General features: G+C 37.4%; 1 protein-coding gene across 1 annotated transcript in view; it reads left to right on the forward strand.

The window, feature by feature from the left end:
- Positions 1 to 26,349, forward strand: part of DOK6 (docking protein 6) — a 251,558-nt gene that overhangs the window by 185,109 nt on the left and 40,100 nt on the right. Inside the window, exon 7 of the mRNA XM_054191773.1 lies at positions 22,398 to 22,515. Within this exon, the coding sequence (XP_054047748.1) occupies positions 22,398 to 22,515 (118 nt within the window). The remainder of the gene's footprint in view (positions 1 to 22,397; positions 22,516 to 26,349) is intronic.

The raw sequence follows: 26,349 nt of genomic DNA on the forward strand, positions 1-26,349 counted from the left end.
CGAAGCCAGCTGTGAATTGACTATCGATAACTAAGTATTAATCACTCCTCATGGCCTCACAGGTGAAAAAAAAGTCCAGTATAAACACTCCTAGGTGACAGCAGCGTGTTCCGTTTTTCTTAATTCCAGAAAGAAATTACTTTCCCTACACTGTAATAAGTAGCAATGCAATGTTGGTTCAAAATGAGCTATTTTTTAACTTTAGGTTCAGAATTTCCAGTTTGCACAAGTTATCTTTAAGAATTACCGAAAAGTTTGGAGCTTTTTAAGAGAAAACGAAAAAAAGTGTTCCCTGTATGTTTAGAAGTAGAGATGGCATTAAATGATCATTCTGGAAAGCTAACTTTCAACTGTGCTTTGAAGCTACTTTTAGATTGACGAGAGGAAAGATATGGGGAGGACAGAGAACCTGTTTTGCACACTTTTCCTCTCAGATGACCACAGTTCTCCACATATCTCTGTCCCTAGAAAGAGATTTCAGGGTAATTGCACCATTTCCAGTGACTCTCCCTTCCTTCCCTCACCCACCATCTACATGCCCACAGTTGTGCAAACATGACTGTGGACACGTCCGTGATCCTCTCCCCCAGCAATCCATCACTGTCAAAATATCTTGCTCACACTCTGAGAGAAAGGCTCTTGCAAAGGGCAACTCAAGACCCCAGTGTTCAACTCCTTCTCTTAATTAGTCCCTCGATAAGTCTATCTTCCTCTGTTTATTGAAAAAGAAACTTGAAAAAGACTTAGATTTCCATGTCAAAACTCTGTTATGTTGAATGCTTCCCTCAGACTCTGCATGTAATTAAGTAAGTAAGTAAGAACAGAGAGATGGGAAGCCATAAAAATTTTCTTTTTGGTGGTTTATGAAGAAAGGTAGATAAGTTTTTCAACAAAACTAGACAAAATAGCAGCATTTCCACAATAGTTGAGTTGCATGAACTTTGGGCAGAAAAAAACAAGAAGAAGAGAGTTCACAGTCGAAATTAAAATAGAGTTAGAGACACAGGAGCAATTGCTGGGAAGTCCAAGACAAGACAGATGACAGAGTAAATGGAAAAACATCTGAAGTGGTAGAAGTGCTGGCAAAAAACAACTGCATTCTCCTCGGCAGAAAGTCATTTAATAATAGTCCAAAACCAGGAAAAAGCATCATTATAAATATGTTTGCTCTTAAAGTGTCTACACCAGTAAGAGAAATGAGAGCATTTTCATACTGCTGTAAAAAGTGCTTAGACCAGGATCATACAGGATTTTCCTTTCGTTAAACCACTACTTTCAAGTCTTCCACCTATCTTTTAGCAGCTTTGCTGCTTAGCAAGGCTGTTTCTGTGCTGCCATCAGATGACTTCCTTGAAACCTCATTTTTGTATGCTGTGGCCAGATGGTATGTAATATCAAATCTAATATCAAACATAATATCAAAATAGAAATGACTCATCAGCTACGCAGTGTGTAATATACTTGGCTCCTGGATGAGGCTGCGCTGTGATGAGCGGAGGGAGATTGGTAGAGGCCAGTAGAAGCTGTGGGCTGCATAAAAGAGGCCGAAAAATCTGTTGATTTTATACTTCAACTAGTAAACCAATGTAGTTTTGGTTTTGGAAGCTCAGCTGCTCCTGACTGATGAGGTGCTGAACTGTTAAGAGGTCATCTGCGTCATCTGCAGCATTTGAGTTGTATTCGTAACAGAAACAAAATCTGAAGACATTAAATAGACTAAGTGTGTGTTATTTTCCTTTTATCAAGTATAATTGCTTCTCTAATATCTAAATCCAGCAGTTTCGCTGAATGCCTATGTATATTTTTTCCTTAAGATCTGAAATTGAAATACAAGCAGGAATATGTTTTTGAACCAGGGATCTAGAGGCCATAAATGTTTTTTAGGTCTTCCCAAAGCTTGACCTTTGATCCTTTGTATCTATAGCTCTATACTTGAGGGTTTTTGCTCTTTTCTGACCCTTTCTGCAATGAACAGCTGATGTTTAATATTATAGAATTAAATCTTGTTCTTGATAAAGGTGAAAATGAAAGAAATTTTTAAAAGTAAATGAAGCTTAATGATAATCCATTCTTATAAAAATCTTCCTTCCAATAATTAGAAGTTATATATTAGAAAGGACTCTTTAATATTTGTGTGTTCTGTCCTAAATTTTAACATATTTTAAGTAATTAACACACTGAAGTTTCACTTAAATTTTTCCAGATTATAATAGATTGTAATCCAATATTATAAAAAGTAAATACAGTTTATATAAGAAATCAAAGTGCATTTTTATCCAAAGTAACCTTGATGAAATATGTATATATGTTACAGTTAGTACTCATAATGAATATACAAAGTTTGTTGCCTTACTAATAAAAAAAGCAAAAGGACACAAAACACACAAAAAAACAGAAACAAATTCTGGCAGAAGGAAAAAGGTAAAATTAGTTACTGCTGCCAGAGGCTTGTCAGATAAAGGTATTGCAGGCAGCCGCAGGCCACATTTACTCCGTTTATGGAGGTCTCTGCACACAAAAATGCTGCTTCAGAATACTAAGCAATAAATTCATTTTTATGCTAAGAAATCCATTGCTCGAGCCAAGTAACCTGCTGCATAACTATGTTAAACGGAGAGAGGCATGAGAAGGAAACTAATTCTTCCCATTAGCTTCAAAAGGGCATGGACTGGAAGCAAAATCGTTCTGTGGAAGCTGGTACAGTACCAAGCCTGCCTCATTGTCACCACAAGCAGGACAAGCCCCGTCCATTTAAGCGGGCAGTCCAGTCTTGTGCACGCTTTCGTCTTCTCCCCATCTCCCTCTCAAATTATAACACCGGAAGAAGGACCTAAAATATGGGGTCAATAGTCACTGGCGCAGGTGTGGTTTCAAGTTGGTTATCGGTTTTACTGGGATCAAAGCAGACTGGATTTTATTCAAATATTATAACAAAGTGGAGAACGATCTAACATAGCTCAGGTGGTCTTCTTGATTGAGTTTGAAACATTAAATTGACAGAGTGATAGTGTTTTATGCTCACTTTGTTAGGGACAATGGCAAATTTAGGCCAATGCTAGTATTTAAATTGAAATTATTTTCAGTGAAATTGTTATCTGTATGTTCACTTTTTTCAGTCTTTTTTAATTGGATCAGTGTAACACAGATGATAATTTTGTTTTGCAGGTGTTTTGGGGGGAGGGGGCAATATTTGAGTGTTTTTTCAGTGGTTTTACAATTTCAACATAACAAATCAATTAAACAGAACAATGACTGGCTTTCTGTTTACAAGATTTTATTTTGTGCTGTTGCTTTATCTATATGAGAGTGCCAGCAACTCTTGTTTTATCATCTGAATAATCTACATTCTTACACATAGCTCTTCTCATGCCCCTTCCCTCTCCTCTCCTCTCCCTTTTTTTTTTCAAGTGTAACATATAGAAATCTGTTTGGATTGGCAGTCCTGGAATTACACACACAGAGAAAAAAACCCCAATGTGTTAACCTCAGGAATAGCATGTATCCCCACTAACCATAATCTAATGTTGAGCATGGAAGTTGCATGTCTGAGTGTCTCACAGCCAGCTCTTCCATCCCTCCCTGGTCCCCAGGCCAGGCTGCAAGCTCCTTCCACTTCCCTTCTGTTAGCTCAGGCGCTTATCTGACTCGGGGAGTCAATTCAGTTTGCTAATTTGGGAAAAAACAGAAAAAGTCTATCTAAAAGGAGTAGGATTCTGCAGGGTTACTGAGCTGAATTAGTTTACAGAGGCAGCAGTTAACCATCAGATCTTCTCAGCCATCCTGAGGAGAGACCCGATGACAACGTGCTTACCGGCACATGGCATTGGAATTGAAGACCTGATTTTCATCCCTAATGCCAGCTTTGATCTTCTGCCACTCGGCCTCCACTAAAAACACTCCTGATGTAACCTCTACACCCACTGTTCTTCGAATGTATAAAATGGGGGTTAAGAGCTGTAGATTTCTCATGTTACAATTACACATATGAGGGAGGCACAATAAGGAAAAAGTCATACCTTTGTAACCTTATAAATTACTTCTTTCAAGAGCTACCAGTAAAAACCTATTATGCAATCACAAAAGAATAAAAATTTACAATGTGTAAAACAATAATTCTAAATAAGACAGCACTAAAGTTGGTGTTAACCAGCTGAAGTTAATCAAGCATCAGTAAGACTGAAGTGTAAATGCATGAAGAAATGATAATGGCTCAAGTTTCATAACTTATTATGATAGGAAATTTTCTATGACACTTGTTTTTCTTTAGACAGCAGAGCTGTAAAAATAATGTCATTTTAGATTGTGATTCTTGTAACATTTACCAGAAGATAAATGCCTTTATGAAAAACTGCATCTGTACATTTCTCTTCCATTCTCATTATTTACAAGTCTTGTCTCTAATATTCAGCTTAATATAAGTGAATGAGTCATCATGATAGATTTCTGTCATTTAACAAAGATAATATCAATGAGTTTATGTATTTTTTTAAAAAAAATCTTATTAGGAGGGAAATAATGAGTGTGCCAAAGAAGACAAATATCAGGCAATGGAACTGGGTTTAAGGAGAGCTTGGAGAGGAAAGTGGCTAAGAAATAAGCCTGCAAGTCATTTAATCTTTCTCTTTCTTATCTAGAACGGAATGAGGAGAGTAACAGTATTTCACAGAACTGGTCTGAGGATAAATATAAATTAGAGGATTGTCAGGCATGGTATTAATAAGAATGTAAGGAGAATGAAGAATATCAATGTAAATTGTCTCAGAATCAGAAAAGAAAAAAAAAAAAAACAAACTCGGAGGCTAGCAAAAATAACAGCATTAGCTTCATAGTGAACTTGTAATTTAGCTTTGCTTTGTAAACAAGTCTGTACTGTCTATTTCTTCATGTGTTTTTAACTGGATCACAACCTAAACACATACTCATCGCAACAATACAGGATCGAACATCATCAACAAACACATCAAACATTCTAAATTTTCATTTTAAAACTATGGTTTCAATTTGAAGTATCCTACCTTTGCCAATGCATCTTCAGGGTTTTGTCTGGTTTATGGTTGTTATTTATGTCTTTGTGAAATGCTTTACCTATCACCTATTATTTTCACATTGTGAAATATGGGAAATGCAGAGACACACTAGTGGCTGCTGCCGACTCAATAATTATATGAAATATTTAGTTAAAATATATGCCTTTTGGGCTCCATTTCAGCACTCCAATTTACTTAATATGAAAAAGCTTTTTTATGTTTTAATTCTGCCTAAGTGCATTTGTGTGAAGTCAATACCTGGAGGAGAAAATGGAGAAGAAAATTCCAGAGTTCATCCATAGATGATCCCATGTCATGACACATCGGTCTCTATGTACGTTTTCTTCTGTTTCCAAATTATGTATAAGCTCAAGTACTGAGGTTCTGAATACATATGATTATTCATGAACTTACACGCTTTATGTAAGCTAAAGTATAGCCTCAGGTCAGTTAGTCATGCAAATACTTAGCTCAATATTGTTCTGCATATCTCATCTACTGTATGATGTTGCTGTATAATGTTTGTTTAGAAACTTTATAACCCTGTAAAAAGCTGGCTGCTTTATTGCAATACGTAGCTGGTGAATTGTTTACTTGGTTTGCACAAGGGTTGCGAAACTAATTTCGATTACTGGTTCTAGGGTCTTTGAAAGTTACAGGTTAAAGCGGAAATAGCCGTGCAATGCTTCTGACAGGAGAGGACTTCTAGTGAAGTAAAGGACTTCTAAGTGAAGTAAAGCTCACCCTTCTTTTCAGTGGAAACTGCAATAGAAAATTGGGAGTGTTCCCCTGCAGGATCTGTCTATCCACTGGCAAGCCATGAGCAGCTGTAAATATTTCCAAGGTTAACAACAAAACCAAAAATGCTGACTTGTTCCCCTCTGCCCCCAAGTCAGAATTTGTGTACTTTTAGATTTGAGGTTTGTAAACCCATTTGCCATAAGTATTAGTAATTTCCCACAGGGTTCTTGGTTCATTAAGCACATAATGACATTTTTCCTGACTCTGATTTTTTTTTTTTTTAAGAATTTTGCCAGGCTTTCTGTTAGTCCTTGGGCTCAGAAAACAATATATACTTGGATGAATTAAATCCTAGAGTTGTGTCACAAGTCTATTCCTGACACTCACCACTTCAGAAGAAAGTGAAAATTCAGACTGGGTTTCAGCAGCAGTTAATGATTCCTTAAACTGGAGCTGTTTTGTTTCTTAATCTCATTTTTTCTTGAATGTAGACTTATTTCATTGGCATTTTTTCAGGGACTATTACTCATATCCAATAATAGACATTCAAATACTGCAGCAGCATTCAAAAACTATGTAGCAGGTGCCATTCACTTCCTAAAAGAAAATACTTCATCCCACCATGAAATCTGGACTTCCACAGCCGCTAGAGACCCCTGTCTGTTCCTTTCTTACCAAGTCAACACCTTTTGTTCCCCCCTACTCCTCTTGTCAGCCGCAGGAGTCTGCTGTCTCCTATACGGCACCCTGCGGGCAGTGAGAGGATGAGGTGTAAAGCCCGCATTCTCCAGGGGACGCTGCAGGTGGTTGATGTTACTGGATGTTTGCTGCGTGTTTGAATGAAACTGCAGTGCAGGGAACGTCTTTGCCTTATGGTAAGGAAGGGTTAGTGCAACTGCTCGTGTGCAGTGACAGAGCCAGTGACAGGCAGGTGGGGGGGAATGGAACAGAGCTATTCGTCATGTCAGAAATACTGCAGACATTAGAAAGGTTTGTGGAGTGTGTAGGTAAGCGGCGTGGGTAGGTGCGGGAGCAGAGCTGGCAAGTCCTTCCATAAGAGTGTATCAGCTATTTTGGTGATTGTTGATGTAATTTAAATGCCGGTCTGCCATTTGAAAACTAAAGCTTGCACTGGAGTTTTGAATGTTTTTGAAGCAGTAGTAATCATGAGGGTTCTCATTCAGAGCATGGTTTGAAAAATTCAGTTCTTCCCTTGCCCGACACAGTTTTGAAATCTCTCTTACCCTTAGCCATTGGGCTGAATTATCTTAAATGCAAAAAGATGCTCTAAATCTCTCCTAGAGACTAAAACCCAAGTACCTCACCACATGGATGCACATCCTAACCTAGAAATTACTCTCATTCTTTCCTTCTTAAAAATTTCTGGAATATTTTGTATAATGTTACAGTATCCTTCTAGCTTTCTGTCTATCGTGCTACCTAAGACTCAGATTGAAATCTACCTTCCTCCTAATATAAAGTAGGAGCTGAACCAAAACTTGCAATAAAAGCTTCACAGAGGTATCTCAAACTGAGATAATACAATTTCTTGTCTGCCAGGAGCCTGCTCCATCCTATGAATCTGTCCTGAAGCTGCATACATAAATGCTATGAGGATTGTTTTCCCTGTTCTCTTCTCCTCATTTATACGTTTGCATGAAAGTATGCTGTATTGTGAACACTTCGATTATAGCAGCTAGGGTCTGGTTAGTTTGTTTAAATGCAACAGGGCAAAGATGTTTGCATAGTTAGGTATCTGAAGATGTAAACCCTCCTGAGAATTTAGCACGTAGGCACTTTAGAAATCCATGTAGCCACCTATTGACATTTCTAGGAGCTTTTTAAAGAGCTAGGTAGGTATTTCTTAGAAGTCAGGTATCATTTATTTCAACTTTACGATGTTGCATTTGGATATCAGTGGATTTGAAGGTTGGTGACATAAGCGCATTTGTAATTTTTTTCTTATATTTTGCAAAATACCGCATGTTTACAAAGCTATTAAAGTAGTTGAAGAGGCAATGTCAAGTTGAAAATCGTATTTGTTTCCAGAAAATGCAGAAAGTGAAACGCCAAAGAACTTTCCCTGAACAAAATTGATGATTTGATTAGCAGTCTTATTTGCTAAAAGCCGTGGGTGGTGCGAGTGATAAATTAGGAATCGTTGCTGTAATTATACGATAGTTGTTGCATGCCTAGCTGAACCCTATTTGGCTATTCCTAGCCCTCCCCTTAACTAAACTCTGAGAAGCATTTTAGTATGGAAGGCAAGTTTCCTTTGTCATTGTGTATATTTAAAACAACTAGCTTGTATAACTGTACTGGTAGGTTTATGTCATCAAACTGTCTTAACAGAGGAGCAGGTTATGTTGACTTAAGTATTACTAGAAAAATAATTCTCAAACTAGTTCCCCAGCGGGCTTAAGTTATTATTAATCTCATATCTGCTATTTTGAGAAAACTGTTTATTGTAAACTAAAGTAGCCTATAAAGCTCCTATTATTATTAGCAAATATAATAGCTGATGAAGCCACCTGATGCTCTCAGGGGACAGGTATTATTATAATAATTATACTAACAAGCAAAATGAGGCACAGAAAGATTAAGGCCAAATTCATCTGCGTGTGAATTGCCCAAGGTCATAGAGTAATCAGCTGTAAGCTGGGAATAGCACAGCAACAAAACAAGAAAACAAACCCTGAATCATACTCAATTACTTATTCACAGAAGAATTAACTTCCGAAGAAGTTATTTTTCACATGGTTTTCATCAGTCTTTTGAACTATAGTATCATTCTGTGTCCCCTGTCAAGCAAGACCTTCCTCTGTTTCAGCAACAGGAGTTCTTTATATCACCTGAGGGAATAGTTAAGCTTTGTCTCTGATTAATAAGAAACTTATTTATCAATGATTTACAGAGGGGCACAGTGCTTTTCAGAGAATAGGAGAATTATAAAAAGTAATAATCTGAGAGGAGATCAAAAATTCCCATAATAGTCCTAAAGTTACTCTGTAAATCCCTTCTGTGCTTTTTGTGCTTTGGCTCATCAGGTACCTGTTGGTAGGACAAAAATTAGGTGAAGTTCACCCTTTGTCTTCATTTTGCTTTTTTGCTCTGCTTCAGTTCTTTTTCTTAAAGAGGACAGATTTTTTAACATGATAATTATTTCTAATAATCTCTCTTTTTATGTTTCGACTGAAGACGACAGATCCTTAGTATCTAAAAAAGACATATCTCAAATATAGGCACTTTTCCTAGTACAAGCTGTCTTTTGAAAAGTATTAATCAAAGCCTGTCCAGAAGGGGTTGTTTATGTTCCTTTTTCTCTCAGCCTTGGGTCATTGTTCTTACATTACTGATATCCCATATGATGCCAGCCATGCTAACAGTTTTTATTTATCAGTTGTGCAGGAATCTGGTTCAGGAAAATGTAAGACAGTAGTACAGACAGTACAACCCTGTACTGTTGATTTGACATTATTTCATGTACTACAGTAGCTTTATTATATAAAGATAAGCAGCTACTACAGTAATCAAAATAATGTCACTTTAACGCACTGGTACTGCACATCTCATTAGCTCTCAGCTTTTCAAACCCGTTGACTATAGGATCAGAAAAATTGCTATTGGAAGGGATTGCTGGTGGTCAGCTCACCTAATCTTCTGTTCAAAGCCAGGAAAACTAGAAAACTAGCAGCATCAGAACTAGATTAAGTTACCCAGGGTCTTATCCAGTTAAGTTTTGAATACCCCCAAGGACGTAGATTATGGGTTCCCATTCCAGCACTTGGCTGCTCTCATTGTGAAGAATTTTTCTTAAGTCTGTCTCAAATTTCCTTTGCCACAGCCTGTGACTGTTGCCTCTTTTCATTTCACTGTGCATCTCTGGTAAGAGTCTTCTTTACAACATACTTTTAAGAAGAGAGAGAGAATCTGGAGTTAGATTTCTCTTAGCCTTCTTTTTGTCATGCTGAATAAACAGTAGACTGATGATCCAGCATCACTGATCATATTCTGCTCCTTAGAGGTTCACTGCTAGGCTCTCTCCAGTTTGACATTTCTTTTGTGTCAGGGTCCAAACCTGAAGACTCTGCAAATACAACTGAACTTCCAGATGTGGTTTCACAAATGCCAAATAGTGGGGAAATGTGATTTCCCCCAACCTGCTGGCCATGCTTTTGCTAATGTGGTCCGGTACGTGGTTAACCTCCATCACTGCACATGTATGCTGATCATTCATGTTATCACCAGGACCGCTATGTCATTTTGGCAGAGCTTTTACCTAGCAGGTCAGTCCCCAGGCTGTACTCGTGCACTGAGTTGCCCTGACCCACTTGCAGCATTAACATCTGTCATTGCTGAACTTCATGAGATTCCTGTCAGCCCTTTCCTCTCCTTTGCTGAGGTCTCTATGAGTGGAAGCCACCCCACTCCCCACCAAACATCTGGGTGTTTGGCAGCTCACCCCCAGTTTGAAGTCACCCCAAAATTTGCTAAGGGTGTGTTCTGTACCAAGCCCATGTTGATGATGAAGATGTTAAAAACTTGGAGCATTGACCCATCTAAACAGCAGGAACAGGTTTTTCAAAAATGTTTCAGTTTCAGCAGCAAGGGCTTAATGAAGATTTTCCATGGTATGGTGGAAGCATACATCGCTCTGTTACTTACGACTGTCTCAGGGTAAAAGCTGCTAGTCTCATCACATATTCAGTCTGTCATAATCCATTTCCATAAAAGTAGCTGCCAGGCAAGTTTCATATGGATTCATATGGCTGGGTGTTGAATGCATATCTCTACGGTGCCTGTGATTCAACCGCCATTGACAAATCAGCATAGGTTCTTGTTTAAAAAATGAAACAACTTGTGGTCTCTTCATTATTCTTAATTGTTTTCTTGTAGGACACAGTGGTAAAAGTTGCAACTACTACTGGCTGAGAGATTTTGTGAAATCATTTGTAAAATGATGGCATTTCTGTAATGTTTCCCACATATTGTTCAGTGATCACCTTTATATATATTTTGTATTACATGAAGAAAAAAAGTGATGGAGTTGCAGATTTCCATGGCAACAGGTATAATTCTATTTCCTTTGTTTCATGAAGCTGGAACTTACCAGCACTGAGGCAAAGGATTGTTCTGTTAAACGGCAACCATGGATCTCAAAAGGCTTATAGGGCATGTGGTCAGGCAACTACAAGCTCTACTACAGCAAGGAATTTTTGCCAGGGGAAAAAAAACGCCCAAGCTATTGTCTTAAAATGAAATTAAATGGAGAAAAATTGCCAGTTGTAGGATTTATTAGGCTGATGCAAATATGTTGAAAGATACAGCAATTTGCAAACACTTCTCTGTTTCCCGCTTTCCAAATTGAGTTCCTGATTCGCAGCTATTTTTGCTACATTAGTGAAGTAACATCAGTAAGGGAGCAAAAATTCCACTAGCTTATTTTATAAGCAGAAATTTGGACTGTTATTTGGAGAGTCTCGTCTCTCATTTTAAGTTGTTTCTGGATCCAAAAAAATATTTGCAAAGATACATTATGTATATTTATTTAGAAATGTGTGCATTGCTTTTGAATGATTGCTTATGGCACTTTTAAAACTGAGCAATGTCAAGAATTCTCTGTATATCTGTCTAGGTACATGTTCATGTTGTGATCCTCATGTGTATGGGCACACGCAGTGGAAGAGAATAATCCTTTATTTTTATATACCAGCTTCTTAGTTGTTTTTAAGTCTGTAAAAGCCCACTAAAGGCAGTGGAGCTACTAAAGTAAATATTAACTGAAATATGAATAAATTAATTTCAATTAAATTAATATATTTATTTGTATATATGCACAGGGATATTTTTTAGCCCCTTCTTTAAAATATAGTATATTTTAAAGCCAAAACTTAATAATTTACATTCATGAGCCTTCATGTGCATTGCACATGTTTAACTAGCCCCAGTATGTATGATTCAAGATGCATTTGTCATGTTTAAAAGTAACTAATTGAAAGGAAGGAAATGTGTTCTTTTGGAAGGCATTGAAGAGTCATCCAAGAGGGCTTTACTACATGATAGCAATTTTTATGTATTCTGGGTTTTCTATTTTTTTCTTTTTAACTGAACTGTCTTTGTATGACATATAAAACTAACTTCTGAAAATGTCAGAAAGCAGAGGTCAGCAAGACTATGTGTGTTACTGAATACTAGAGTCACGCACTGATAAGCTTAATAAGGAATATTCATGAAAGGTTATTGATGATTATTGTTTCAGCAAATATTCAGAAAATTGTGTCCCTGTCATTTTATTAAAGTTCATTGGTACCAGCAATTTCTATATACTGTAAAGAAGTAGCTAAAAATGTGATTTCCACAAATATGTGTAATTGGAAACTACTGATCTGTTTTAGACCACAGAAGGAAAAATTCATAAGAAAGCTTGTGAGGTCCAAGGCATTTGCTTTATTAGAAAGAATGAAAGAATGTGCAGCGATGGACAATCTTAATACAGATTCTAGCATTTTTTTGCCCAAATACATAAGTAAGCCTTAGAATTCCAATTTTTCAGCCCTGAACTTCCTCAAGTGAGGTTGTCCCAACTGGGGACACTCTGAGTTCATCCTTATTTCATATTTCTTGCCACATGCTAGAGAGAGTTTTTAAAGCGTGTTCTCCGCTAAGGGACATTTTTTCATGCCATAACTTTCACCTTACCAGCTCTACAACTGGCCAAAGCAACTTCTATGAGTTCAGAGAGGCTGTCCTTCCAGTAGTCTCAAGTAAAATGCTGAGGACTTCAAGTGTCCCAAATACCTCTTTAAGATATGTCATATCTTTCAGCAAGAAATACCATGAAAAAACTCGCATACGTTGCAATCTTCTCCAAAGCATATCAGGTTGAGGTCAGGCATGTCAGAGAGAGGGATACACAGCAAAGCAAGGAGAGTAAAAAGCAAACAAAGGAAGGAGGACCAGACTTTTTAAGTCAGCACTGATGGCAAGCCTCACTATTTTTAACTTTGGCTTGACTGACCTCATGAAAGAGAACCTTCTGGAATACCATAAGTTGCAGGTTGAATTCCCCAGAAAACACTCCTGGTGAAGCATACCAGCCTTTGTGGACAGTCTTTTTCTTTGACCTGTCGAACTGATGCATTTCAGTTCGTTCTTTCCCACCCCAACTTACTTATCCCTACATTGTTCAGAAGATAGATCTGACATTCTCCCTTTCCATTAAAACCTTCTTTGTAATTTTGGAGATGCTAATCACAGAATCACCGACTGGTTAAGGATGGAAGGAACCTCTGTAAGTCATCTTGTCCAACCCCCCTGGCTCAAGCAGAGCCACCCAGAGATGGTTGTCCAGGACCATGTCCAGATGGCTTTTAAATATCTCCAAGGCGGGAGACTTTGCAACCTCTGTGGGCAGCCTGTGCCAGTGCTCAGTCACCCTCACAGTGAAAACGTGTTTCCTCATGTTCAGAGGGAACCTCCTGTGTTTGTGCCCATTGCCTCTGGTCCTGTCCCTGGGCACCACTGGAAAGAGCCTGGCTCTGTCTTCTTGGCACCCTCCCTTCAGGTATTTACAAACATTCATAGGATCCTCCTGGAGATTCCTCTTCCTAAACAGTCCCAGCTCTTTCAGCCTTTCCTCATAGGAAAGATGCTACAGTCCCTTTGTCATCTTAATGGGGCTTTGCTGGACCCTTTCCAGCATGTCCCTGTCTGTCTTGCACTGGAGAGCCCAGAACTGTAACCAGCACTCCAGGTGTGGCCTCACCAGTGCTGAGTAGAGGGGAAGGATCACCTCTCTTGACCTGCTGGCAACAGTCCTTCTAATGCAGCCCAGGATACTGGTGGCCTTCTTTGCCACAAGGGCATCTGGCTGGCTCATATTCAACTTGGTGTTCATCAGGATCCCCAGGTCCTTTTCTGAAAAGCTGCTTTCCAGCTTGGTGGCCACCAGCATGTACTGGTGCCTGGGGTTGCTCCTCCCCAGGTGCATGGCTTTGTACTTCCTCTTGTTGAACTGCATGAAGTTCTTGTCAGCCCATTTCTCCAGCCTGTTGAGGTCTCTGTGGTTGGCAGCACAACCCTCTGGCATATCAGACACTCCTCCCAGTTTTGTAACATATCTGTTGAGGGTGCGCTCTGCTCCATCATTCTAAGCATTAATGAAGATGTTGAACAGGACTTGACCCGGTACTGACCCTCTCAGCCCATCCATTCAGCCAGTTTTCATTCCACCTCATTGAAATAGGCTGCTCATCCAGCCTGTACTTCATCAGCTTCTCCATGAGGATCTTATGGGAAACAGTGTCAAAAGCCTTCCTGAAGTCAAAGCAGACAATATCCACTGCTTTCCCCTCATCTGCCAAGTCAGTCATTTTGTCATAGAAGAGTATGACATAGAAGAGTGTGACACCTCTCGCTGTCACAATGCATTTTTGGCAAACTAAATAACATCTCCTGTGCTCTACTGGCTACTATTTACTCCTTAATTCAGTGAAGACCAAATCTCCTCCTAGCCCTCCCATCATTGACTTGTATTTTAAATCACCTCCTAACAAACACTCATAATGATGCACATAATTCACTGCTTGTTTTTGAAATGAGACAAAGCTGTAAATGAATATTTCAGTAATGAACTGCTTGAGATGAATGACCCCTAGAACATAACTTTGAAGGTTAAGCTAATACCCTGGAGTTAAGCTGATCTATATCAGTGCGTTCTATGCCGCCCGCCTTCACTTTAAGCATTCATGAGTCAACATGATGAACTGTTCTAGGACTGTGATTCATTTCCATTTTTTCTTGAATAAAATGTGTAGGGATGTGGTGTTATTTTGGATTTCGCTTTTTGTTTTTAGGTGGCTTTTTTGCTCTGTTCCTCCCCATTACCCATCCGCAAATAGCCATGTCTTTAAACAAATGTATCAGGATATTGAGCACCTTCAAAAATCAGAGATTTTTACTTTTAAAATCTGAAGACTTTGCCCTGGCTGATGCTGTTTAGAGAAATTATTTTATAGTTCCACACAGTCTTGTCCTCAAATTCTGTATATTTTCAGGTCAGCAAATGTCTATCTGCAAAATCTTTTCCTTCGTGTCGTTCAGTACCTCTGTTTAATTAAAGCTCCCATTCCACAGTAACAGAAAGGACAATCAGTCTCTGCAAATAATGTCTGCAATACTGGATTTCTATCATATATACATATATATATATATGTATTTATTGAAGAAATTAGCTCACCCTGCTAGCGATCTGTCCTATATGTTAAAGACTCCTACCATTTAGTTGTGTTTGCTTCCACTAAGACCTACTGTATAGTCAGACTTGAAATAGTCTCAGCTCTGTTCACGTCAGCATCATCTCCCATGTTACTAGTCAATGATTTTATGCAATGAAAAATTGATAAAGTACTTCGTATATCGCCTATGTATAATACAATGGCTCAAACCTTGTAAAGATATAAGAACCTGACATTCTCCCCTCACGGTAATTAGTGTACTTTCCATAGAAAGGAAACTTCTTTCATGAATGAAACAAAACCACAACTTTTTGACAGAATATGGGTGAAGACGCACGCCTTACTGAAATTCAACAAAAATAATCCCAATGCACTGTAAAATCCATCTACTTTTCTCCAATATTAATACATTCTGTCAGACAACAGTGATCTATTATGAGCTTCTTTTAGAGGAAAGAAAAAAAAAAAAGAAAAAAAGCCAACACACTTCTGCCAGAAAAGTTGCAAAATGTCCCAATTCTCTCTTTATAATGTGGCCGAGGAGATTAGAAAAAAAATATCAGTTCCATTGAATCTCCCTTCAGAATGCTTTTCTTTGACCATTGCTTTATTATTCATACATAATGTTAATCCACTGCCAAAGACAAATCATCATCCACCTTGGCACTGCAAAGCGGTGTTATTATTTTGAGATTTTTTTTCCCCCATAATTGATTAAGAAACTCTCTAAAAGGTCATAAGAAGGTTAGAATAGCTACTGAAATACTAAATGCTAGAAATATATTATAAAGGCTGAAATCACTGATATGACTTTCACAGCTAGCTTTTCTATAAGTCTTTTTAGAAGACTTATGAGGTCTTATATTGGTGGGGGGTTTGCCAGTATTGTGTATTCTGCCAGGAATAGCAAGCTGGATAAAAATATAAAAATAAACAGAAAGGACTGCATAGCAAAGTAGTATGCTGATACCTGTAAGTGTTTATATTAATAGTAGGCACCTTCAAGTAATGAACAGAGTCCAAATAACACATAACAATTTATAAGCAAGCTAAGAGAGTAATTATTAGTAACACATCACCAAAGGGAAGAACACTCTCATTGGACTTCCATAGGAATATATCCTGCATCCAGTTTTATTACGTTCACAGAAGTTCTGGATTAAGGCACAATCTAATTATTATACTTCTGGGTCACAGAATCACAGAATGGTAGGGGTTGGAAGGGACCTCTGGAGATCATCTAGTCCAACCCCCCTGCCACAGCAGGGTCACCTAGAACAGGTTGCACAGGAACACGTCCAGGCGGGTTTTGAATGTCTCCAGAGTTGGAGACTCCACCACCTCTCTGGGCAGCCTGTTCCAGTGCTCTGCCACCCTCAAAGGAAAGAAGTTCCTCCTCATGTTTAGGTGGAACTTCCTATGCTCAGGTCTGTGCCCATTACCTCTTGTCCTGTTGCCGGGCACCACTGAAAAGAGCCTGGCCCCATCCTCCTGACACCCACCCTTTAAGCATTTATAAGTGTTGATAAGATCCCCCCTCAGCCGTCTTTTTTCCAGACTGAAGAGACCCAAATCCCTCAGCCTTTCTTCATAAGAGAGATGTTCGAGTCCCCTAATCATCTTGGTAGCTCTCTGCTGCACCCTCTCCAGCAGTTCTCTGTCCTTCTTGAACAGGGGAGCCCAGAACTGGACACAGTACTCCAGATGTGGCCTCACCAGGGTAGAGTAGAGGGGGAGGATGACCACCCTCGACCTGCTGGCCACACTCTTCTTGTTGCAGCCCAGGGCACCTTGCTGTCTCGTGGTCATCCTGTTGTCCACCAGGACTCCCAGGTCTTTTTCCACCGAGCTGGGTCTTACAAGTATAAGACAATATGGAAGTGGGTCAATGAAGAGACAGAATTCAAAATGACAGGTTAGAAAAAATGCTGGGTTTGGAAAAGCAAAATAAAATTCAACAGTAACATGGGCAAAATATGTTGCTTAAGAAGAAATAATACGCTTCCCACTACTGGGTGGGAACAGTTTTTATAGAACAGGTCTATGTGCCATAGTACACAAGTTGAACATGTGACAACAGTATCTGCTTTTACAAAAAAGGTAAACATGACACCTTTTCCTTGGGTGTTAGTGAAAACTCATTTAAATAGAAAAAAATACTTCTTCCCTCCTGCTTGTTCTCTAACTCACCTGATAACTGAGCTGGTACCCCAGCTGATGCTACCTTCTAGATTATGCGACTCTTAAACTCTAGTTCCCTGTGGATACCAGTGAAATGAGTCTGTGCTATTCCACTGTCAGATAAGTGAAATATATTTCTTGACCCCTCTTCCTCTTTAAGGCGTAACATACAAAGCAACCTTCTTTAGAGTTAGACTACAACTCTCTTTAGTCTTCTGTGACCCAGTTCTCTTGCTGTTTGTTTAAAGACTCTAATGAGAATGTGAAATGAGCCGGGATTTTTTATCTGTAATAAACTAACCTATTTCCGGAGCATATCTGTAAAAAACAAACTGTCTTTATTGCATGCTAAAAATGGAATGAACTGTACATTGTTCAGTTCTTCTCCCCAAACCAAATGTATTTTCTGTCACCTTCAGTGTTTTGACTTTTTTAATGCAAAAAGAAAATGAGAGAATAATATGCTAAACAGATCAAAGCTCAGAACCCTAATACATTTAACAGGCTCCAGTCTTGGAATTGTATTCATTATTGATATCAGAGTAACAAATCTATTTAAGTCAATGGAGATAGCCTATGGGAATTAAAAGAAAATTTAGCCCTTAAGCCTTGTCTCACGAAAGAACAATAATGAAAAATAAGGGGAACTTTTTACAGTGACACATTAATTTTTTTTTATTTCTATTTTAATCAGATAGTCCTTTAAGAATTACAAAGTTGTTGCTGGCAATGCAAAGGCTTCATATGACTTAATATTTTGGATATTTTGTATTTGGACATTGAATTTGGATACAGGGAAGAAATGTAATGTTCACCATGTGAAAGTTATCTTATTAAAGAAAGATTCTGGAGGAACCCTAACTACTAGGTATTTCATGTCAGATAACAAAAACCCTTCAGTGATGGATTTTGTCTGTATTCCCGCAAAAAAAATCCCTGAGTTGATCTTTTGATTCATGCATTTATAGGGGTTTTTTTTCACACAAGTTCTAATTACATCATCATTTTCTCCCTCTAAAATTGGGCAGAAAAGACTAGATTCTGTTTTTCATTTCCTGAAGTCTCATCAGATTTGAGAAATATTTGTAGCAAAATTATTCTAAATGGATATTTTATTTCATACTACTTTAATATATTGTATGTGTTTAATTTGATATAGTGTTTTTACTTTCCTCTGTATTTCTATACCTAGATACCAAAGATTAAGGTCAGTTCATAGATGCAATATTGCACAAAACCTTCAGTGAAGTCATAGAATGGTTTGAGTTGGAAGGGACCTTTAGTTCCCCTTGGAAGGGGGTCATCTAGTCTAACGCCCTGCCATGGGCAGGGAGTTGTTCAACCAGATCAGGTTGCTCAGAGCCCCGTCCAACCTGACCTTAAATGTTTCTAGGGATGGGGCATCTGTCACCTCTCTGCACAACCTGTTCCAGTATTTCACCACTGTCATCATAAAAAAATTTCTTCCTTATATCTAGTCTGAATCTACCCTCTTTTAGTTTAAAACCATTATGCCTTGTCCTATAGCAACAGGCCCTACTAAAAAGTCTGTCCCCATCTTTTTTATAAGCCCCCTTTAAGTTTTGAAAAGCCACAATAAGGTCTCCCTGGAGCCTTCTCCTCTCCAGGCTGAACAACCCCAACTCTCAGCCTGTCCTCAGAGGAGAGGTGCTCCAACCCTCTGATCATTTTTTTGGCCCTCCTCTGGACTCGCTCCAACAGGTCCATGTCCTTCCTGTGCTGAGGGCTCCAGACCTGGATGCAGTACTCCGGATGGGGTCTCACTAGAGCAGAGTAGAGGGGCAGAATTACCTCAAATTCATTCCCAGATCAAAGTGTTTATTTCTTCTATGTATCTGTGTTACCTCTGCCATTATGGGCCCTTTCTCTACGGTTGATGCTAACGCATCTGAGCCTGTTTTGACAGCTCCTGAGGAAAATGTACCAGTGTTGGAAGCAACAGCTGAACATTTGCCTCTTATATAAGAAGGGATCCATACTCAAAGGTGTTGATTTAATTTTGCAAGTGGTAAATAAGAAGCAAGGTGAAATAATTTTTAAAGATATTTTTTAATTATGTTAAATTAAGGATAGAAATAAATCTGTGCAGGAAACTGATGGTCTACATGTTTCAAGAAAATAAGAAAATTAAAAGGTTATTTACTTGATTTTCCGTACCAAAATGTTCTCTGTTTGAATTAGCTGATTCAGAAAAGGGTAGAGGACAAGTCAGGTTTTTCTTCTGAGGCATAGTAAGAAGGCAAAACAAGAGTATCTAGAATAAAGTCTCTGAACTTACCCTGAGTGATGTCTTCCACTGGTCTGGAAAAGAAGAAGTCTCAAACCTGTGTGACTAATTGTTTAACAGGTAAACAGTTCTGGTTCATCTTCCCTGGTTTACAAATTCTTTGTTTGTTTTGTTTTTCTTTTTTAACATCGTTGATTACCAGAAGTTCATTTATAGTTGAGGAAAAGGGATTATGAAACAGTATTATCTCTATGTTGAATTCTAGTTTAACCAGTAATAATTTATATATCAAAAAGCTATTTAATAGTATATGAATAATTGATTATATGGACGTTTATATGCCTGCTTTCTTCACCTTGGTTTCAAGTTTTTTACCCGAAACACCCACAGTCTAGCAGATAAGATGGTCTCTAGAGAAAGTAGGTTTCTGTCAGTAGATTATCCAATTTTTCTTCGAACACGGAAATATTTTTACAAACAGCAGTTTGTAGGAGTGTACTTCTATCATTGTCAATTATATTTGACCAATAATGTGGTTTTTATATTGGTAAAAAAGATTAAAAGCAAAATTGTAGCTACTAGTGATCTAACAGTTAGTAATAATAACTTCTTGGACAAATTAATGTGCTATTAAATTATCATCCTTTATATGATACACAAGATCATAAGGTTTTTAAATACGTATGTTTATGTTTATATTTTAAATTCTCAAATTAAAAACAAAATTGACAATGTATTCTTAGGTTATTTTTTCTTCCAAGGATGATCTTTTAATAAAATCAAAATTGCATTTTCTCTCTATGGAGTCCCCAAAGAAATGTAGTTCATCTGGTCCTATTGTAGTTAGCATATGGCTACTTCTTGCCCAAAAGGTGATATCAGAAGTTGTTCTTTAATTAGAGAATCTGAGGAAACAAAGTACTGTGAATGCTCACAATGTGATCTTCTGCACTAGAGCAGTTCTTACCTTAATTTATAATGAGAACGGATTTTTTTGATTCTTTTAAAGCTTTAATGTGTGCATATAAAGTTCTTATGCATCCATGTTGGTCAGATCAGGCAGGAACTACTCATCTCAGATCAGGAATAATGATATAACTTGAACTGTGGATTTAGCTTTGAGATAATGAACCATAGTCAAAGTTGTTCTCTTTACTATAATTCTTTTTGATTTATTCTCTTTACTGGAATTATTATTCTGAAGAATACACACTAGCAAAAAGTATTGCCTGTTACCTCAAGACTAGAATTTACTTTTTGGGTGAATAAATTATGAAGAATTCATCTGTGTATTGAATTTACATTATTTTCTTTATTTTTCTTACTCAAGAAGTTTACCATTGTTACCCTTGCTATACTAACATGGTAAAATAACTTGGAAGGTTTTGGTTCTGATCTCCACAATAAAGGCAATTCTCTGTATCAATAAACTTTAAATTCTCCAGTCTTCCTAAAAATAAAATTCTTGTGATAAGGCTTTTGAACTTTTTTTTAATGGAGGAAATGTTTCTGCAAGCTCTCTACTTTGTATCGAATAGCTTCCAGTGATGATCTGCACCACTGACAAATGAAATGTACTATTTGGCTATAAATGAGCGGAAAAGACATTAGCTGTAGACAGGGAGTAATTTTGATGACAATTCTTAAGAAAACAACAACAGAAGTAATTACAATAGCTTGATCTGAAGCAAAATATCTGCCATACATCAGTGTGTGTTAATACTCAAAAATGAAATAATTGTGGATCTCTGGGTGGATGCTGTCTCTAAAAGAGGGATTTTTTATTATAGAATAAGATACGTTTCTATAGATAAAAATGGTTTTTTTCCATTTGGCATTAAGATTCTGAATGAGGAATGCCTAGGAGTTAATCATTAGCCTGCGGTAAATTATCCAAACCTTGAATGCCTTCTGCTTTGTAGCTGGACTCTCTGAAAATGTGGGTTTCTAGGCATACCCTTTCAGAATATCACCCTGGTGCTGCTCCTGAAATTAAGGGGTTTTCTACTCTAAATCTGCAGACGTAGTTGATCCCTTAGTGTTAATCCTTCCAGAAGTCCCCTGAAGAAATGACATGCCCCACAGCATCACTGTGATTTGTTAGATCCCACAAATTATTCATCACATTTTATATTCTGTAAAGCCAGAAGTACAAAAATTTTGCAGATACGTTCTCTTTTCTTCTAGACAGACAAAGCACAGGTTATACAGCTATATCCAGAGAGACTGTCAGGATGTACAGTCCTCCATCATTCTTTTTTTTCTGTAGCCTAGTCTTGTCTTTCATTCACATCATGCATTGGAGACAGAGCTCTCTTTAATAAAGTTTACATTCCTCCTGTCAGGTTTCTGTGCCGTAGCTTTTGTACATATGAACACTTGTCATATAATTGACAGTTTCAGTTACATGAAGTCCTCCGGACTTGGAAAATTTTCTCTTGAGGCTGTAACCTGCTACTGGTGATGAGATGCTTCCACTTGAATGGAGGATTAGGGGATTAATGACTCTTCATTGCTAATTCTCTACTGATTGTCTCAGATTCTCTCTTAGCATCTTTCTGAATATTCAATCCAATATGCAGGTTAAATGACCAAAAAGAACTGTGATTGTAGAGGGTCTTAAGATTTCAGGCATACGTTAATTGTTCATTATCTTAAAGTTAAAATAGAAAAATAACAAAATCCTGGCAGCAATAAAAATAGCTGTAGATAAATAGGGACATATTCTTATGTCCTAATATTAAGCTGTGCTAATGAACCTTTATACCCAAATATACTTTTGCAGATTTTTACAGAGTATTCACAGTGCTGACGCTTATAACACAATTTCAATGACGGTATAAAACCTGTGGTAATTCAGAAAACACTACCTTCATAACAACATTGGTTCAATTTACAGTTTTCAGATTACCTATCACGTATGGTTATGTGTGATCTTCCATTTATGTTTGCTTTGTTTTTTAGCTCCAGACCAGTCTGTCTGAACCAATGACATTATCCAAGTCGATCTCACTTCCTCGTAGTGCATATTGGCATCATATCACCCGGCAGAACAGCGTTGGAGAAATCTACAGTTTACAAGGCAAGTTCCGTATAAGTAAATGCCATGTCCATTAGCTTCTTTCCATTTGACCAGAATTCATGCAAATTGCTTTTTATTTGCACTGGTTGTTTTCTCTCCATTTCATTCTATCAATTGTCAGGAACCTCAGCAGGATTCCCAAATTTACATAAAACAGGTTTCTTTCAGTCATTTTGTAAACTAATGGTGAAAATTATTCCCAAAATCACCACATAAAGCTGGATAGACAATTTGGCTCAACATAGCTTCTCAGTAGCTAATGGATGTGAGGTTGTTTTAGTATTTTCTTCCAATAAGACTGTGTACGTATTTGGGCAACCTCAGGGTGCCCAATTAAATCTACATAAAGTGGCTGTATGAGTTGCAAGATTAAAACAAAATAATTCTAGAAATAAGAACTATCCTTGGTGAATTTGCTTGGCGAATCATACAGATAAACGGTTGATTGGACCTTTATACAGTCCTTCTGTATATACATATCGTTATGTTTTGTCTCCAGTTCTCTTTCATATGTTTAGATTCTAAGCTATTTGCTTATGACTTTAAACACTGTAATTAACATAACTTGATGATGATGATGATGCACTGCCCTTAAGCTGAAATTGATTTGTATCTTTTAGGAAACTGAAATTATTGTTACACTTAAAATTTAGACCTTAGTTAATAGTATTGTTTTCACTTTTAAAAAATAACAACATATCATAAATGTATTCCATTGTATTACTTGGAAAGGGCTTAAGGATTTCGTTTCACTTGTCTCTTAATAATCTGTTTGCGTAAGCAATTTACATTTAGATAGGAGGTTAGAAACTGATCACAAACAAGAGTACTCAATGCAAGAAAATATATTACGTGTTTTCATGAAAATAAGGGAAACGCAGTATATAGATGAAAGACATGAAGTGTTTTAATCTGTAAATTATCACATAAATTAAAATCAGAAGCTGAGCTGTGAATTTACTGGGTGACTCATTAAAGGGTACAGCATTTGTTTCCCATCATTCCCCATCCAACAAAGAAAAGGTGAATTTCTAATCATGGTTATAGTCTTAAATAACAGTAATGGGAAAAAAGAAAATAACCTTACAGAAGTTGTTTGTTAAAAAAGTTGTGCATGTAGATCACCTTAAAAATATTCATCATATCACTGATATTTTTTCATAAACACAATAAGTATGCAAAAAAATGTTTATTTGTAGAGATGTTAGAGTACCTTTTCTTATGTTCCTTGATGGGTCTTTCCTTTGGCAAAAAGATAGTAAATGTGTTATGGTATACATGAAGTGAGATAAATGTATAGAACATTATTCTTTCCCTGCAATCTTTTGTTTTTTACAGACGGCCTTTGCACTAAAGGAAAGCAAAACTTGATATATCAATTAAAAGTTTAATATCTATACTAATTGATTTTGCAGGGGGAAATATATTGGAAGTGCATTATTAAAAATACAAGAATTTTACTGTTTGGAAGTATGCAGATTTTATCCACACTTCCACTGAAACATGGGGCTAATAAATATTTCAGACCATAAGTTCGTAATTTCTCTTACATGTACTATGATGACTGAAACTTGAGAAAGTGTAGCTGATTCCAGGAGAGACTAGTTCAGTTTTAAGGGTGGGGTAAGAAATGCATCCAGAGGACAATTTTGTCTCCCTCTGGTTGCAAAACCATTACATGCAAGAGTATTATTCATTATCTGTAATGAAGATCTCTTTGAACCTGCTGCTGCAATGACTAATTAAATGCAATGTACTTGCACAGAAGCTGAAGAGAGCCCAAAATACACCTTTTCCTCCTAATACCTGTTCATACTGATAGTCTTTGCACAGCAGAGACCTACCAGTTGTCAAAGCATCAGCCCACAGATGCTTCATAGATGTGGGTGGAAGGTGGGTAGCGAGGAAGCAGATTGCGAGCACCACTTCAACCCTCACCTTAGTACAGCAGCCAGCTGAGAGGAGCTGTTGCAGAGGGAAAAATCACTTGCTGCCGCTGTGATCTCCTCCGAACTTGAAAAGGCCTATTACACCCTCAGAGAGGAGTCGTTTTCTTTAGATAATAATCCATCAAACTCAGTTCTACACTTCATGTGTATTTATGGCAAAGCTTTTTACATTCAAGAAATGAATCTGAAAATTCCACACATTCCTCTGAATAAAAAAAAATATGTATGACAAACTCTAACGAAAATATAACAAACTCTAAAATGAAATAACTAGAGTGGTGTCTGCCTGTATTCAGATTACTATCAAAATCAGAAAAGTAACAGCAGAACTCAAGGTTAAGTACAGTGCAAAAGTGTTTTCATAGTGGCAATTATTTCAAACTTGCAGTCTGAAGTGACTAGAATTTAATTAATAACAGCTGGTGATGTATAAGGAGAAATGAATATGTGCTCATACTACCTTATATAAATTGGCTCTTTGGGAGTTATTTAGCAGTCGAATTTAACTTAATTAGTAGTGTGAGTTGATCTGATAATGAATATGCTATAGAGTAAGAAGGTGGGGGGTTTTGTGGTTCTTTTTTTTTTAAAAAAAACAGACTACATTTCAGGTGAGAAAAGACAATTCAATAAATGGCACTGGGTTTATCATCCTCCATCTGCCCATGAAAACACTTACATGTAAAGACCTGAAAAGATTGAAACACAGAATAATACTGCTAAAGGAACACAGGTTGCACAAAATATCCTAAAATGAGGTCACTGTTTTCTCTCTTTATACGCCTTACTTCCATTTGTGTCTTCCCTGCACTTTTTCAGTTCTTGATTGCACTGCTAAGATAAAAGTAGTAATTTAGTTGTCTAATTAATTCTGTCAATAGGAACAACTTGGTGTTCGGGTCATCAACTGGTAGTGGCAGCACATCACTACCAGTATTCACTTCAGATTTTACAGTCTAACGCTGCAGGTCTGACAGAGTTTCCATCCATGACCTGCATCCGCTGTAGAGGTTGCGGCACGGAGCCTCATTAGCTGACACAGGGGTGCCCTTTCAGCGCTGTATGTTGCCTCTCCTCTCCATCCGATGTGACATTTGGCGTGTGGCAAGCCCCGTCACGTGCACAATAAAAAGAAAAGGGGAATTGCTGCCACACCAGAAAACAGCACAAACTTTTTACAGCCATCAGGTTAAATTCCGGTCTAATCTTCTGTGTTGGAATGATTTCACTTAAAATCCCAATTAATGCCCACGGCTTCACAAATCACAATGCCTCTTTCTAAAGTGTGCATATTAAGAATCCAGGTCTTGCCTTTAATTGCAATTCAGAAGTGAAATAGTGTCCTTACAGATTTTTATCATAAAATAGTTTAAGTAATGGAGAAAAAAGAAAAAAGTATTACTTATACGTGATTCTTTGTGCATACATAAGACTTAAATTAATTGTACATTTTCATGAATAATAGACAACTTTATGAAGAATTAGAGCCCGACAGAAGATTAACTTTCATTGGTATGTTATGCTGTCCTATATATAAGGATTTACAAAAATACAAAAATTACAAGTCAAGAGCAACCTTGTGAACTGAAGTTATAGTTAAGGAGAACAAAACAAGTACAAAAGCCATGTAAGCATGAAGAAAAATCCCTGGATGTATCCTCCTAACTCATTGTTTATTGTTATTACCTGGCATATGCTTTAGCACAGTTTTACAAGATATTAAAAATTGAGAAACAAAGCACATATCTTTTTATGCATCAAAAGATAATAGATACTGTTAATGCATGATATATTTTTAAATTTTGCATTTCAGGGTTTAAATTTGTTTAGGATGAAAAAAGGATTGCAGATTGAATTTTCAGCTAGCGGAAACTTAGTGTTGTAG

The sequence above is a fragment of the Rissa tridactyla genome, chromosome 2 (assembly GCF_028500815.1).
Source record: "Rissa tridactyla isolate bRisTri1 chromosome 2, bRisTri1.patW.cur.20221130, whole genome shotgun sequence".
NCBI lineage: Eukaryota > Metazoa > Chordata > Aves > Charadriiformes > Laridae > Rissa > Rissa tridactyla.